At 35.5% G+C, this 14,467-nt stretch overlaps 1 protein-coding gene across 17 annotated transcripts in view; it reads right to left on the bottom strand.

Moving 5' to 3' along the window:
• Nucleotides 1–14,467, bottom strand: part of DMD (dystrophin) — a 2,248,405-nt gene that overhangs the window by 1,301,873 nt on the left and 932,065 nt on the right. For 15 of the 17 annotated variants that reach the window (XM_070067426.1, XM_051827673.2, XM_051827679.2 and 12 more), the window contains one exon: nucleotides 12,866–13,027. In XM_070067426.1, coding sequence (XP_069923527.1) covers nucleotides 12,866–13,027 — 162 coding nt within the window. Of the gene's footprint in view, nucleotides 1–12,865; nucleotides 13,028–13,129; nucleotides 13,282–14,467 lie in introns of those variants that run through there. The other 2 variants (XM_070067433.1, XM_070067434.1) reach the window with 1 other exon arrangement.

The raw sequence follows: 14,467 nt of genomic DNA on the forward strand, positions 1-14,467 counted from the left end.
TACATATAAACAATAGTTCCGACTAATATACTGGATGTACAAAGTGGCAGGATTTATTAAAACCTAAGCATTTCTTGTTGAGGGAAAATGAGGTGTGAAGACAGAACACTGAACAGTACAAAGAGACTGGCAGAAATATAAGTGCAAACACAGGTGCTAACAAGATACTAAATAACTTCATGTCTTAAACGAATGCTTTCTAGTATTTTCAAAGTGAATATCAATTTTAAAAAGTTGATCAAGATCATAGATAATATTTATACTGACAGTATTTAATAACTAAGGAAATTCATAGTGAGAAAATGTTACTACTAGTAACGCTTTGGACAGTTTGAATTTTAATATTCATTATAGGTGTATTTGTGTGGGGAGTGGGGGGAGAGACACAGAAAGTTAAAGGCAATACACGATTGTGCAGCATGCATTTATTTAAGGGCTTTCAAATGTGAGGGAAGTAGAAATGGAGGACAAAGAGAAAAGCATGAAGAATACAGGTATTTAAGGGATGTGGAGAAGAAAGCACCAAAGAAAGAAAATGAGGAGTCTAAGGGAAGGAGGATGGAAAGGACCAGGAAAGAGAATGCCACATAAATCAAATGCTGTGAGAATTTTCAGAATGAGAGAGAAGTCAACAATATTATTTCTAAGATAGATCAAATAAGATAAGTAGTAAAAAGGATACATTAGCTGGTAATAATAGTCAGTGGATGATGAGAGCAGAAATCTTACTTTCAAGGACTGATGCCTGATTAAAGATCAAGAAATGTTCTTATAAAAACAGTCAAAATTATTTTAGAAGAAATTTGTCTTTATACATAAGGAAATTCAGGTCAATCAGACTTGAATGTGATTTAAGGCTATGGGAAAAGAGCCAATGACTAATTTTTTTTTAAATTTAAGAAGATAATTGATTAGAAAAATAGAGTGAAAACATAAGGGAAATAGAATGAAGAATAAAACTCATAGCCAATGGAAAATATCCACAGGAGTTCTTTTTCACATACCGAAGTTAAGAAGCAAAAAGACAACTTTGGGCATAGAGAGGCATTAATTTGAATGCTTCATACTTTAAGCTCTCAGGGAATAACGATGGGATAATGGTTAAATCTCAGACTTCTACCTTGGGCAAAGCAGCCAATTATTCTGAGCCTCAATTTCATCATCTTTAAACTGGGAAAGATAATGACAAACAGCAATGATGTTTTATTATCATTTGTAGATACTATATCTGGAAAATTCTCATAACTTCAGCTGACAACTAGATTGATTTTGGTCAAAAAGAATGAGTGTGATAGTATATGTTGAAACACCTGCTGAGCATACTGTACAAAGGTTTATTTATAATTTTTAGTGATGTTATGTATAATTTTATTTTTTTAAGATTTTATGTATTTATTTGAGAGGTAGAATTACAGATAATCAGAGGGGGAGAGAGAAAGAGAGAGAGAGGGAGGTCATCCTTCTGCTGGTTCACTCCCCAAATGGCCGCAACAGCTGGAGCTGTGCTGATCCGAAGCCAGGAGCCAGGTGCTTCTTCTCGGTCTTCCATGAGTGTGCAGGGGCCCACGGACTTGCGCCATTTCTACTGCTTTCCCAGGCCATAGCAGAGAGCTGGATTGGAAGAGGAGTAGCTGGGACTAGAACCGGCACACTTATGGAATGCTGGCACCTCATGTGGAGGATTAACCTACTGTGCAGGGCACCGGCCCCACGTATAATTTCTTATAAGGACAAGACTCTTGGTATTTGCTTAGCGTGACAGAAGAGAACGTCAAGGTTTAAAGGAAATTGGTGAAATGTGAATAGCTACTGTGGTAATTGGTAAATAAAACTGATGAGAGAAAAGTTAAAAAAAAAAGATATTCAGAGTGAGTAAAGTACCCAGATTTTACATCTGTAACATTATTTGTTTGTAAGCTTTCATTACCTTCTACGTAACTTCAGTGACCAAGGCATAGTAGAAGAGAAAATGAAATTTATACATGGTTCTTTAGCCTTTTATACAAGAGAAACAAAAGAAGAGCACAGAAAGAAATTATCATTATCTTCACTCCATTTCCTAATAATAAAGCAATTCACTCCATTTCCTAATCAAATGAGCACATGTATTTATCATCATCACATAAAGATGAGGATAGAAATAGTACTATGTCTAAGCATACCAGGGGACTCCAATTCAATCCCATCAAGGTGGCATGTACCAATGCCATCTCACTTGTCCCAGTGATCAATTTCTGTTCACAATTGATCACAATGATAGGACTAAGAACCAAAGGGATCACAGAAACAAGACTAGTGTCTGCAAATACTAGCTGATAGAATCAAAAAGGGAGAGAATGATCCAACATGGAAAGTGAGATACACAGCAGACCCCTAGAATGGCAGATGTCGTAAACAGCACTCTGGCCTCAGAATCAGCCCTTAAGGCATGCAGATCTGGCTGAAAAAGCCCATGAGAGTATTTCAGGCATGGAAAGCCAAGACACTCTGGGAAAAAAAAAAAAAAAAAAAACCTAAATGAAAGATCTCCACAAGTGAGATCCCAGTGGAAAGAACGGGTCATCAAAGAAGGAGGTACCTTTCTCCGAAGGGAGGAGAGAACTTCCACTTTGACAATGGCCTTGTCTAAAAATTATCATAGGGGGGCTTCCATAGCCTTGGCAGCTCAATGCAAGAGCCTAGGGTGATTACTGATGCCATAAACAAGAGTGTCAAATTGTTAAGTCAACAACAGGAGTCATTGTGCACTTACTCCTCATGTAGGATCTTTGTCCTTAGTGTGCTGTACATTGAGATTTAATGCTATAACTAGTACTCAAACAGTATTTTTCACTTTATATTTCTGTGTGGGAGCAAACTGTTGAAATCTTTACTTAATGTATGCTAAACTGATCTTCTGTATATAAAGAGAATTGAAAATGAATCTTGATGTGAATGGAAGGGGAGAGGGAGTGGGAAAGGGGAGGGTTGCAGGTGGGAGGGACGTTATGGGGGGGGGGGAGAAGCCATTGTAATCCATAAGCTGTACTTTGGAAATTTATATTCATTAAATAAAAGTTTTTTTTTTTTAAAGAAATAGTACTATGTCTAAGGTAACATAACTTAGAAATAGCAAACTCAGTGCCCTTTAAACAATTATATTATCTCCTAAATTATAATCTAAAAATGTGACTATCCACCACATGGACATTTGTCAGGGCCTGCATTGTGGCACAGTGGGCAAAGCCATTTGTGATGCTGGCATCCAATATAGGTGACTGTTCAGGACCTGGCTGCTCCACTTCAAATGCAACTCCCTGCTAACGTGCCTAGGAAAGCAGCAGAGGATGGCCTAAGTGCTTAGGTCCCTGCACCCACGTGGGAGACCCAGAAGTTGTTCCTGGATCCTGGCTTTCACCTGACCTCTCTCTCTCTCTCTCTCTCTGTGCGTGTGTGTGTGTGTGTATGTGTATACATATCTCCCTATCTTTCCTTGTTCTTCAAATTAATAAATCTTTAAAATTTGGACAATTTTCAGAGAAAACAGTTATCATTATAGATATAATTTAATCAATTCAATTCAATAAAGACATTTGTTCATCATCTACCTACTCAATTTTACATAGAACAAAACCACTGTCTCTGTACTTAAGGGGCTGTCATTTTACAGTGATATAGGCAAACTATAAAATGAAAATGTATGAAATATGATACAAAACCTCATGATGCCTTATGATCAAATGGAAGGGGAATATTAGTGTACACTACAAAATCCTGTGATATTTTAACAAATTGGCATGCCTTATATTGGACATGACCGACAAGGGGTTTCAGAAGTGTCGAACACATGAAAATGATATCTCACTCCAAGCAATGGCACTCACACTAGCAATGATCATGTTTGAGGTGTGCAGTACACACTTAGTTTTATAGAAGGAAAGACAATAAACACAGCTACAGAAAGGATATTATATAGAGCAGAAACTAATATAAAAACACTGAAATTTGAGTTTCATAATCTAGCCTTTGATTTCTTATTTGTGATTTGAATTGTTTTCTCCTAAATACTGCCCCTCAAAATTCTAGATGTTTGGTGTTACAAAATAAAGATAATTAAAGTGATAATTAAAATGCAGTTCTTCTGATGATAAATTCCTCAGTTTTTCAATTAGGCATACTGCTATCACAATTCATCAACAGGAACAGCAATAGCTTAAAAATACACAACCACAAACTGAACTTTAATCTGCTCCAGGGGACACAAAAGACCAAATAATTTGTGAGAAGAAGGTGAGGTAATTAGCAATTCAGTTCAAAGCATCCCGTGGAATTTGAAAAATTCATGTTTAGATCAAGTATTCAGACTGTTGAGAGGATGAATTTCTGTGTTCTTAGGTAACCATCACTAAAATCATTAAAATTGAAGAAATGATGGTTGAACATTATATAAAAGTGAGAATTCATCATAACTTACAGACATTTCTAGAAAAATTCATGTCTTTAGTTTTGTTCCAATCTGGAGACCAAATTCTTTATGGATTAAGTAGATTATACATAAAATATTGAGTGGCTGTGTATATTATTGAACTCAAATATTTTATGTATTAATCTGCATTGTGTTAACAATAACTTAATTCATTTACATATATAAATATATATTCTACTTGATTCTATATTGGGAAAGTTGTATAACATACACATTTATCAAGCATCTTTATCAATTAATTATATAATGTTTGTAATCAGATGACAATTTTAGTTCATACTTGGGATATCATTTACTTCCTATTTTACCTAACATTATCAGAGTATTATTCCAGAAGCACATAATTAAAGACTCTTATCACTTTAGAGCAGGCTTACTGTGAAACAGATAAGTGATTTGTTTAAAGGACAGAATATTATGCAAATTTCCAGGCAGAATGGATAATCCTTTAAGTAAAAATCTCTAATAAAAAAGGACAAACACTGTGATCTTTTTGATATTACATTCAGACAATGAAAGAATACAATATTGTAAAGCAAAGCATTTGGGAAGAAATATTTAATTCAAAGAAAAATAACTCATCTTGTGAAATGATCAGTCTGACTTCATATAAAATCAATAAATTCCAACATAAACAAAGTGAAAGCAAGTAGCACATCAGGGCAAATGATCTGGAACACCCATGTAGCCTTTCTTAGGGCTCTATAGCCAATACTTTGGAGAACTGAGTTTTTTTTTTAACGTGATGGTGAAATTATAAAAAGCAAATTATGTTATGACATTACAGAAATATAAGACATTTGAATAGCGTAGTAATTATGCTTATAACTAACACTATATATTCAAAATAGGAAGGTACAACAACTGAAATGGAAATAACTGTTTTCCCATTAGAGGAGATAAAGGGAAAAATCAGAAAAAAATCAATCAAACATTAATAACATTTCCAATACAGCACTTTACAATTAACTTAGCCGATAACGGGGCTTTTTATCATGCTTTACCTTTCAGACCAAACTCATGTATCAAGTACTGACAGAAAACGGCAAGCAAAATTAAGCTGTAGCCATCTGAAGTATTTAATGGAATAAAGAAAACTATATCAAATAGTTATTAGAGCTTTTGCAATACCAAAGAAATAAAATATTTCTTGAGAAAACCACTGAAAGTATTAAAAGACATTACGTTGAGACTAGTGATCATAAGGGGAAAAATATAACCTTTTTAAATTAGAAATGTTTGTTCAAGTTTTATCAGAGGCAGAGAGAGTGAGGGATGGACAGATTTGCTGGTTTACTCTCCAATGGCTACAAAGCCACACTGGGCCAAGCAGGAGCCAGGAGTGCAGAACTCAATGTGGGCCTCTTCTGTAGCTGGCTAGAACCCAAGTATACATTTTCACCTGATCCCTCTGAAGCTTTCAAAGCTTGCATTGTTCCTTGACATATAAGGTTTTCATAATATAAACAGATTTCTCAGAGCACAAGGTTCTGTGGATTATTATTTTTAGGGTTTAACTGTTAAGTACTGATTTTTTTTAAGAAGCTATAGGGGCTGGCGCTGTGGCATAGCGGGTAAAGCCACCGACTCCAGTGCTGGCATCCAATATGGGCACCAGTTCAGGTCCTGGCTACTCCACTTCCCATCCAGCTCTCTGCTATGGCCTGGGAATGCAGTAGTAGAAGATGGCCCAATTCCTTGGACCCCTGCATCCAGGTAGGAAACCAGGAAGAAGCTCCTGACTCCTCCTGCAGCCCTTGCTGTTTGGACAATTGGGGAATGAACCAGTGGATGGAAGATGAACCCTTCCCTCTATCCCCCTCACCCCCCTCCCTCCCGCCCTCTCCTTTTCTGTGTAACTCCTTCAGATAAATAAATAAATCTTTAGAAAAAAAGTAGGCTATAATAATCCAGAAAACAAAAATAATATATGCATTTTCTATGAAAACTTGATCACACAACATTTTTAAAAATATAAAAGTATACATTGGGCAGCGTTGCTATTTCTTATACCTGAAAAATGGTGTCATACTAATTATAATAATTATAATAATGGTAATATAATACTCCATTATACTTATGTATTTTCAAGCAATTATGGTTACTTTCCAATTTAGATAAGTGAAGAAACCAAACTTCAGGGTAAATTTTGGAATGCAATATAGAAAAATGCTGGACAATGTAGTAGTTACTGGTTCAATTTCACTTGAGAGAACACTACTTAGCAAAGTAAAAAGGAATGGGAGGGGAGGGAAGGGGAAAAAAGAAAAGAAACAAAAAGAAAGAAAAGAAAGAAAGTAAGTAAGTAAGTAAGTAGGGGCCAGTATTCTGGCATACCAAGTAAGGACGCTGCCTGCAGCATCCCATATGGGCACCCATTATGTCCTGGCTGCTCCACTTCAGATCCAGCTCCCTGTTAATGGCCTGGGAAAAGCAGAAGCTGGACCAAGTGTTTGGTCCCCTGCCACCCACATGGCACACCCAGAAGAAGCTCCTAGCTCCAGCCCACCTTTAGCTGTTAAAGCAATTTTGGGAGCGAGTCAGCAAGTGGAAAATTCCTTTCTCTTTCTCTCTTTCTCTCTCTTTCTCTCTCTTTCTCTCTCTCTCCCTCTTCCCTCCCTCTCCCTCTCCCACTAACTCTGCCTCTGAAATAAATAAGTAAATTTTTAAAAACTGAAAAACAGCTTTACTGAAATGTGATTTACATATTTCACAATTCATGTTTGAAATGTATAATTCAATGAACTTCAGTAAATATACAGCTGTTGGTCCATGAATGTAATACAATTTTATAACATTTCCAACAATTGCCAACGATCCCTAGGGTCCATCTGCAGTTACATTCTGTTCTTACAGCAAGCCTAATTTATTGAGTCTGTTCAAATATCTCTTAAAAACAAATAACTGACTTATCTACCACAATGAGTTGTTATAATGATCAAATAATGTGGATGCTTTGAAAATATTAGAAATTCACATGGTTATAGTCCTTGAAAAGTATGTGATATGTACAGAGGTTGGGTCAGGTACTATCTATCATTCCCTTTCATGTGAAAAATTACACTTTATAGGCCTTAAAATATTTGGGAAGTGTTTTGCAAACTCCAAACTTTGGCAGTGTCATAAGGAAGTATGGCAAGATGCCATGATGATACAGTAAGTTCCATTGCTTGAGAATAATGGTGAACTTGATTGGCTAGCAATTCCTTAACTTTCTTCTTTCCTCTACACTATCTAATGAGAAGCATTATGGCAACGGCCATTTTGGGCTTGTCCACTTTTGAAAAATGTTCATTACTTATCATTTATCTGTCACATAATTAGGGACTAAACATTTGTAGAATTGAAGTGTACTTGCAAAATATTTATTGATGGGGCCAGCACTGTGGCACAGCGGGTTAAATTAATGGAGTGAAGTGCCAGCATCCCATATGGGCGCCAGTTTTAGTTCCGGCTGCTCCTCTTCCATTCCAGCTCTCTGCTGTGGCCTGGGATAGCAGTAGAAGATGGGCCAAGTCCTTGGGCCCCTGAACCCAAATGGGAGACCCGGAAGAAGCTCCTGGCCCCTGGCTTCGGATCGGCACAGCTCAGGCCGTTGAGGCCACCTGGGGAGTGAACCAGCGGATGGAAGACCTCTCTCTCTGTCTCTAATTCTCTCTTTAACTCTTTCAAATAAATAAAATGAATCTTTAAAAAATATTTATTGAAAATCTGATAGGTTGCCCTATTCTCTCATAGCTGAATTTTAATGGGTAGGCAATAGGGGAGGATGGGAAAGCAAACAAATTTAAAAAAAAAAAATTAAAAATTAGAATTTCAGATAGCAAGTTCTGAAGAGAACAGAAAACAGGAGTGCTCCAAGAGTTATCTAGGTGTGTGTTTTAGATTAACCCCTTCTCTGTGAGCCAATTTTAAAATATCCATTTCTGTAAGAGAAAATCAGGAAAATGGGTCAAATCTAAACTGCCTCAGAATATTCAGACTATTACAAGAGTCTTCAATGTGGCTGTAGTGTTACCCTGTTTCTTGTATCTTTATAATTAGAATCTGTAGAGAGATTTTTCACAACAGGACACTATAATTTATTTGTGGGGCCAGTGCCGTGGCTCACTTGGTTAATCCTCCACCTGCGGCACCGGCATCCCATATGGGCACTGGGTTCTAGTCCCGGTTGCTCCTCTTCCAGGCCAGCTCTCTGCTGTGGCCCGGGAGTGCAGTGGAGGATGGCCCAGGTGCTTGGGCCCTGCACCCACATGGGAGACTGGGAGGAGGCACCTGGCTCCTGATTTTGGATCAGCGCAGTGCTGGCCATAGCGGCCATCTGGGGGGTGAACCAATGAAAGGAAGACCTTTCTCTCTGTCTCTCTCTCTCTGTCTAACTCTGTCAAATAAATTAAAAAAAATTATTTGTGGACTTAAGAAGATGTACACTCTGAGTTGATAATCTGAAAGATGTTCATTTCATTATCATACATCCTGTGAGGACATGACACTGTGCAACTGTCCCAAGTACAGGAAACAATGTGTGTGGTGTTTCTGATCTTTTGCCTCTTTTTGCTTGTGATTGCTTTTCACACCATTAAATATGTCAAAATAATAATAACAGTCATTCTAAATTAGGGAGTAATCAGAGTATATATTAACAAATATGGATAGTATTTCAATGGTAGAACAAATCTACAATTAATTGCAATTGCACAATTAATTAGTCATTAATAATAATGAACTATCATTACAATTAGAACCACTAGGAGAGTCCAAAATTTCTAATAACTGAGTCCACCTGGAGATTCTGACTTGATCGACTGGGGGTACAGCATGGGTACATGAGTTTTTGATACTAGATCTCAGATGCTATAACAAAACCTCTGAGCTTCAGTATACATTTCTGGAAATTAAAGAGTCAAAAGTTCAAATCACATGTGTTTTTTAGCAGTTAAACAACTGATGATTTTATTTTAAAATTTGTTTCAAATGAACACACATAGGCTTTTACATTCTTAATCACAGCAGTTTTGAAATAGTTCCTAAGTTTCTGGTTATATATCTAATATATATATATATATATATACACACACACAAGTATATATATGTACATATATATTAGGTATATATATTTATAGAATCTATTTATAGAATATTTATTTATAGAATTGTCTTCTCCATTTGCTTAACTTTGTTTGAACAGATGCTGTCTTAACTTTACACCTCAGCCAAAGGCTCTCTTCAAATGGGCTGACACAGGTCAATTAATTCTGTGGTCATATGATTTAAGACTATGGCTTGGTTAAGTGATTTTTTTTTTGAAACAGAATAATCACACATTAACACATGGTCTGATATCCTTTAGGGATGGAGTTTTACTGTTTAAAATATAAGGTTTCCTCCTTTAAATTCACGTCACTAAACAAATGTAAAATATTTTCAATCCAATTCAGAATGAGCGTGCTATGTTTTCTAATCATGATAGTTAACTGGTCAGCAAACAGACCGAAAAAGCAGGAAACTCTCTTATGCTCTATAGTTACAAATGTAAATGTGAACGAGAGGAAGTATTTCGATCTGCATCTACTTTTAAATATAGTAAGACTCTACTTGTCATAAAGTTATACATAACATACATGGTTTCTCAATATTGGGAAGTTTTTATAACCAAAGCTCTCAAACAATCTTGAAATGCAGAAAAAGAAGGCTCTATGAAGATCTAAATTTAGTAGCAAAACTATCAGTGCACCACACGGTGGAGTCAGACATCCACAAATCTATGTGAACAATATTTGACAGAAAACCTGAGCAGCTATTTAAGGCTACTAAATATGTTAATACTATTCATTTTGTCCTGCTTCTCAATTATGAATCAAAATAGTAACACAGTCTGAGAGAAAACAAAGCCCACTAATCTGTAAATTAGCAAGGAACTTTTACCCACATTTAAATAAACATGTTATTTGTTAATTCAAAGCATTAAAATTAACCCCCAATCAAAACTATATTTCTATCTATATCTATCTATCTACGTATATATTTTAAAAGTGTCATTTTGTTGATATTCTTATCAAGTCCTTTGATACTGTGCTTAGGTTCTTATTTCACAATCTCTGTACCTTCTTCTCTCTTTCATGGAAGTTGCAAATTGAGCCTTAGTAAATGCTGTCCTTAAAGGAAATCTGAGTTCTTCATAACTCTATCCCAGAAAACAATTCACTTGCTGTCATCTTAAAATAAAATCTTAGAGAAAAATATTTCAATTGCTTTCAGGTGGTTTATATTTTAAGCTATCATATAGTACTATTTGGAGCTCAATGAAAAGAATTGTCTTCAAAATTAAAGTGCAACCAAATATGCACATAAAATAGGTTTGAATTTGTTAGTACTCTAAAACTCTTTTTTCTTGAAGTAGATTTGAAATTTCTTAATTTACCTCTGTGTTGTTAGTTGCAAATAATTCTCAACTGCTATAGTTAATATTGTTACTATTTATTTTTATCAGATAAATCAAAACATTTTGTATTATGCTTTGTAATGAGCATATTATATTATATCCATGTATATATAATCTTTCAGTCATATCTAACAAGAAGAAAACACACAGAGTTCCATGTCACAAATTTTTAAATAAACAAGATTTTTCTTCTTTAAAAAAACCTCTTATTTTTATCTAATTTGCTAGTAGTATATATGTATGAAAACATCACTTATAAGTATACAAAAATTTGTATCTGTGATTTATTTAATGGTTACTTAGAAAACACATGGGAAATCTTTCTACTCATAGTTTGATTCAAGGAGCCTCAAAAACTCACCTTCTATATTTTAAAGTACCAATTAATAATGTTAGGTTTAGTATTTACACTGTTCAAGAATTTCCTTACTTCCATTAAAAAAGTCATGAGCATTTTTAAATCAAACATTCCTCTAAGGTCATGTCACCAAATTTAAAAATTTTTAAATGTGAACTTGTACTTTGAATTTACTTTATAATCATGTAGTTCTTCTCAATTCATTAACAAGTTCAACATTCCTTTTATGCATTTTAATAAAGCTTGCCTGTAAAATTTTCTCTGTGGCTCTAATTAGGACAGTCTCAAGAATGGTTAAAGCCAGAAAACTTGACTAGATGTGTGTAGGTTAAAAAAATGTATATACAGGGGCGGTTAAAATTTTCAAGTATGTTTTCTGTTATTCTCCATTTATATTATAGTATTACTCACGCCCCAGTGAAAGACTGTGATGAGGATTTTATCATAGGATTCTTCTGGAGCTTCCTTTTCTTTATCCCCTACTATAATGGCATGCATTCCATAAGGAATTCCTTTTTCCTAGACCATTTAAAGTCAGTCATAACTACCTATAGCCTGCCCCACATTCTTAGGGATTTTCTTGGCCAAATTTAAATAATATGCAAATGAACTCATGCTATTGTGTACACTGATGCCCTGAGCCCTAATTTAATTGTGCTTCACTGTACTATAATTGCACTGTAATCATGCAGATCTGATATTTTACCCACAAATTTCTGCTAAAGTGAAAAACTTTAGGAATGTCAACTGATCAGTGGGGAGAGGACCTTTGGGATATGTACCTAACCTTTAGTGCTCTTAACATCATAGGCTGCCGAGCTGTTATACTTGGTTATTGAGGTCATAATGCACACATAAGTTTTGAAAAACAAGTACATTACCTTTATGCCATGCAATATTCAAGACATTAAATCAATAATGCCTATGATGCTTTATATGCACTTAAATGTTAATACTTCCCAAGCTAAAAGTAACTTTACATATGTCCTATATTTACTAATGTTATAGTCATCTTAGATTTCCTTTCATTACTATTTTAACTCACATTGTAGAAAAATTGTTTAAATGTATTTCATAATCCTTATTAAAGAGTTGGATATGTGGGCTTGTGTGTACATGTGAGTACAACTGGCATAATCATCCACAATGTAACATGATGCTATTATATATATATATATATAATTTTAATCTATGTGTAAAACATTAATATTGAATCAGATATCACATGACTTATGATTCCATGATAAACAAAGAAGAGTAGATAATAAAATGTAACACTGCTTTAACAGTACCATAAAATATCACTAACATTCTTATATTGTCCTTTCACCTTTGGTATGGTTTGAAAACATTGATAAATACCAGATTTTTGTGCTCTTGTCTTTTAAGTATCTCTATTTCTAATTCCTACATTTCGTACTTTAAAAAACAAATCTTAAAAGTTCTAATCCTTTCTCCCCCTTACCTCCGAACAGCCAAATGAGACAACAAAAACAACTCTCTACACAACTAACTAACTGAATTTTTAGTTAAAAGCAAAGCAATATCTGGTTCATATAATAAAGAAAAAGCACAGAAGGTCATTCCCAGTTGTACTTGCCTGGGCTTCCTGAGGCATTTGAGCTGCGTCCACTTTGTCAGCAATATAAGCTGCCAACTGCTTGTCAATGAACGCAAGTGACTCCTGAATTAAGTGTAAGGATTTTTCAATCTCCTGTGCAGACTGGATACTCTGTTCAAGCAACTTTTGCCTCCTCACGGCCTAAAGAGAAGGAAGAGTGAATCAGTCAAATGTATACTCCTGAGAGTTTTGCCACAATCCTGCTGCACAGCAAATGAAGATTCTAGACTCTTCTGCAATCACCTTTTTGTAAGACAGATTCCGCAGCTTCCTGCCACTCATTCAGCTCTGCTTATAAAAATAAAAGCTAAGAATAAGAAAACAAAATTAGTCCACAGAACTTCCAGATCAGGGAACACTGCAGGAAAAGAAAACCACAGTATCGTGAACATCAAGGAAAGAGGCTGGAAAAAAACATTAGCAAAATCAACTCAGTCATTGCAATCTGTCGTTCACAGGCAGAATGTTCCTCCTGATCTCATTATATAGTTCAAGAGATTTGGTTTACTTAGAATAGGGTCATCGTCATCACAATCCAATTCAAGGCAGATAATCCACTTCCACCAGCGAGACACATATACAATCTGTTCAGAATCGGCTCTTTTTCAAAAAGAGAATTGTAGATAACCATCTGGTTAAGGATTTATTTTGAATACTATTTCAAACAGCTTTGAATGCCCCCCAACATACTCTCTTTGACAATGTGGATTATGAAAACTGTACAATTGGATTTGTGTTACTGCTCAAGTAGAACAAATAATAAGTAATCCTAATATAGCTGCAATTAATCTTGATTGTTACCATAAGTATGATTAGGATAATTTAATGTTTTCAAGTATAAATAGCATGCTGAACAGATTGTAAAGTCTCCCTTCAAGGATCTGTTCACCTTTAAAAGAGTAGCTGTAAAAGTAAGGAATGAGACAGACAACTTACTGGGAATTTAGTAAGTCATGCATAATGTGAACCAATTTTTTAATACACAATAGATTGGCATGATTATCCAAGACAACTTAAGTTTCCTTCCTACAGACCTTGATTTGGGTTTTACAAATAATCTTGGTGTTTCTGTTATGTAAATATTAGATATTATATCAGCAATATAAATGCTGGCTCTTAAGCTTAAAAGATATTGCAGAATCATTTTTTTCCATGAATTAAACCTAGGACATAAGTGTTGCTCAAGTAAGAATAAGGTTAAAGGCATGTGGACCAAGGGAAAAGGAGCTGGAAACCCAGCGATGCTATGAGACTGAGGGGGGTTTCCCATTGTTTTTCCTTGTATTACAAATGTTGACTACCATATGGTTTTATCCTAGGCTTTCTTTGCTTCTCATTCTACCCATACGTTTATATTCAATTACACCTGACATGCTGACAACTCACGACTTTACATCTTTTTTTTTTTCTTTTGGACAGTGAGTGGACAGTGAGAGAGAGAGAGACAGAGAGAAAGGTCTTCCTTTTGCTGTTGGTTCACCCTCCAGTGGCCGTCGCGGCCGGCGCGCTGTGGCCAGCGCACCGCGCTGATCCGAAGGCAGGAGCCAGGTGCTTCTCCTGGTCTCCCATGGGGTGCAGGGC

This window comes from Oryctolagus cuniculus, chromosome X (genome assembly GCF_964237555.1).
Source record: "Oryctolagus cuniculus chromosome X, mOryCun1.1, whole genome shotgun sequence".
Classification (NCBI taxonomy): Eukaryota; Metazoa; Chordata; class Mammalia; order Lagomorpha; family Leporidae; genus Oryctolagus; species Oryctolagus cuniculus.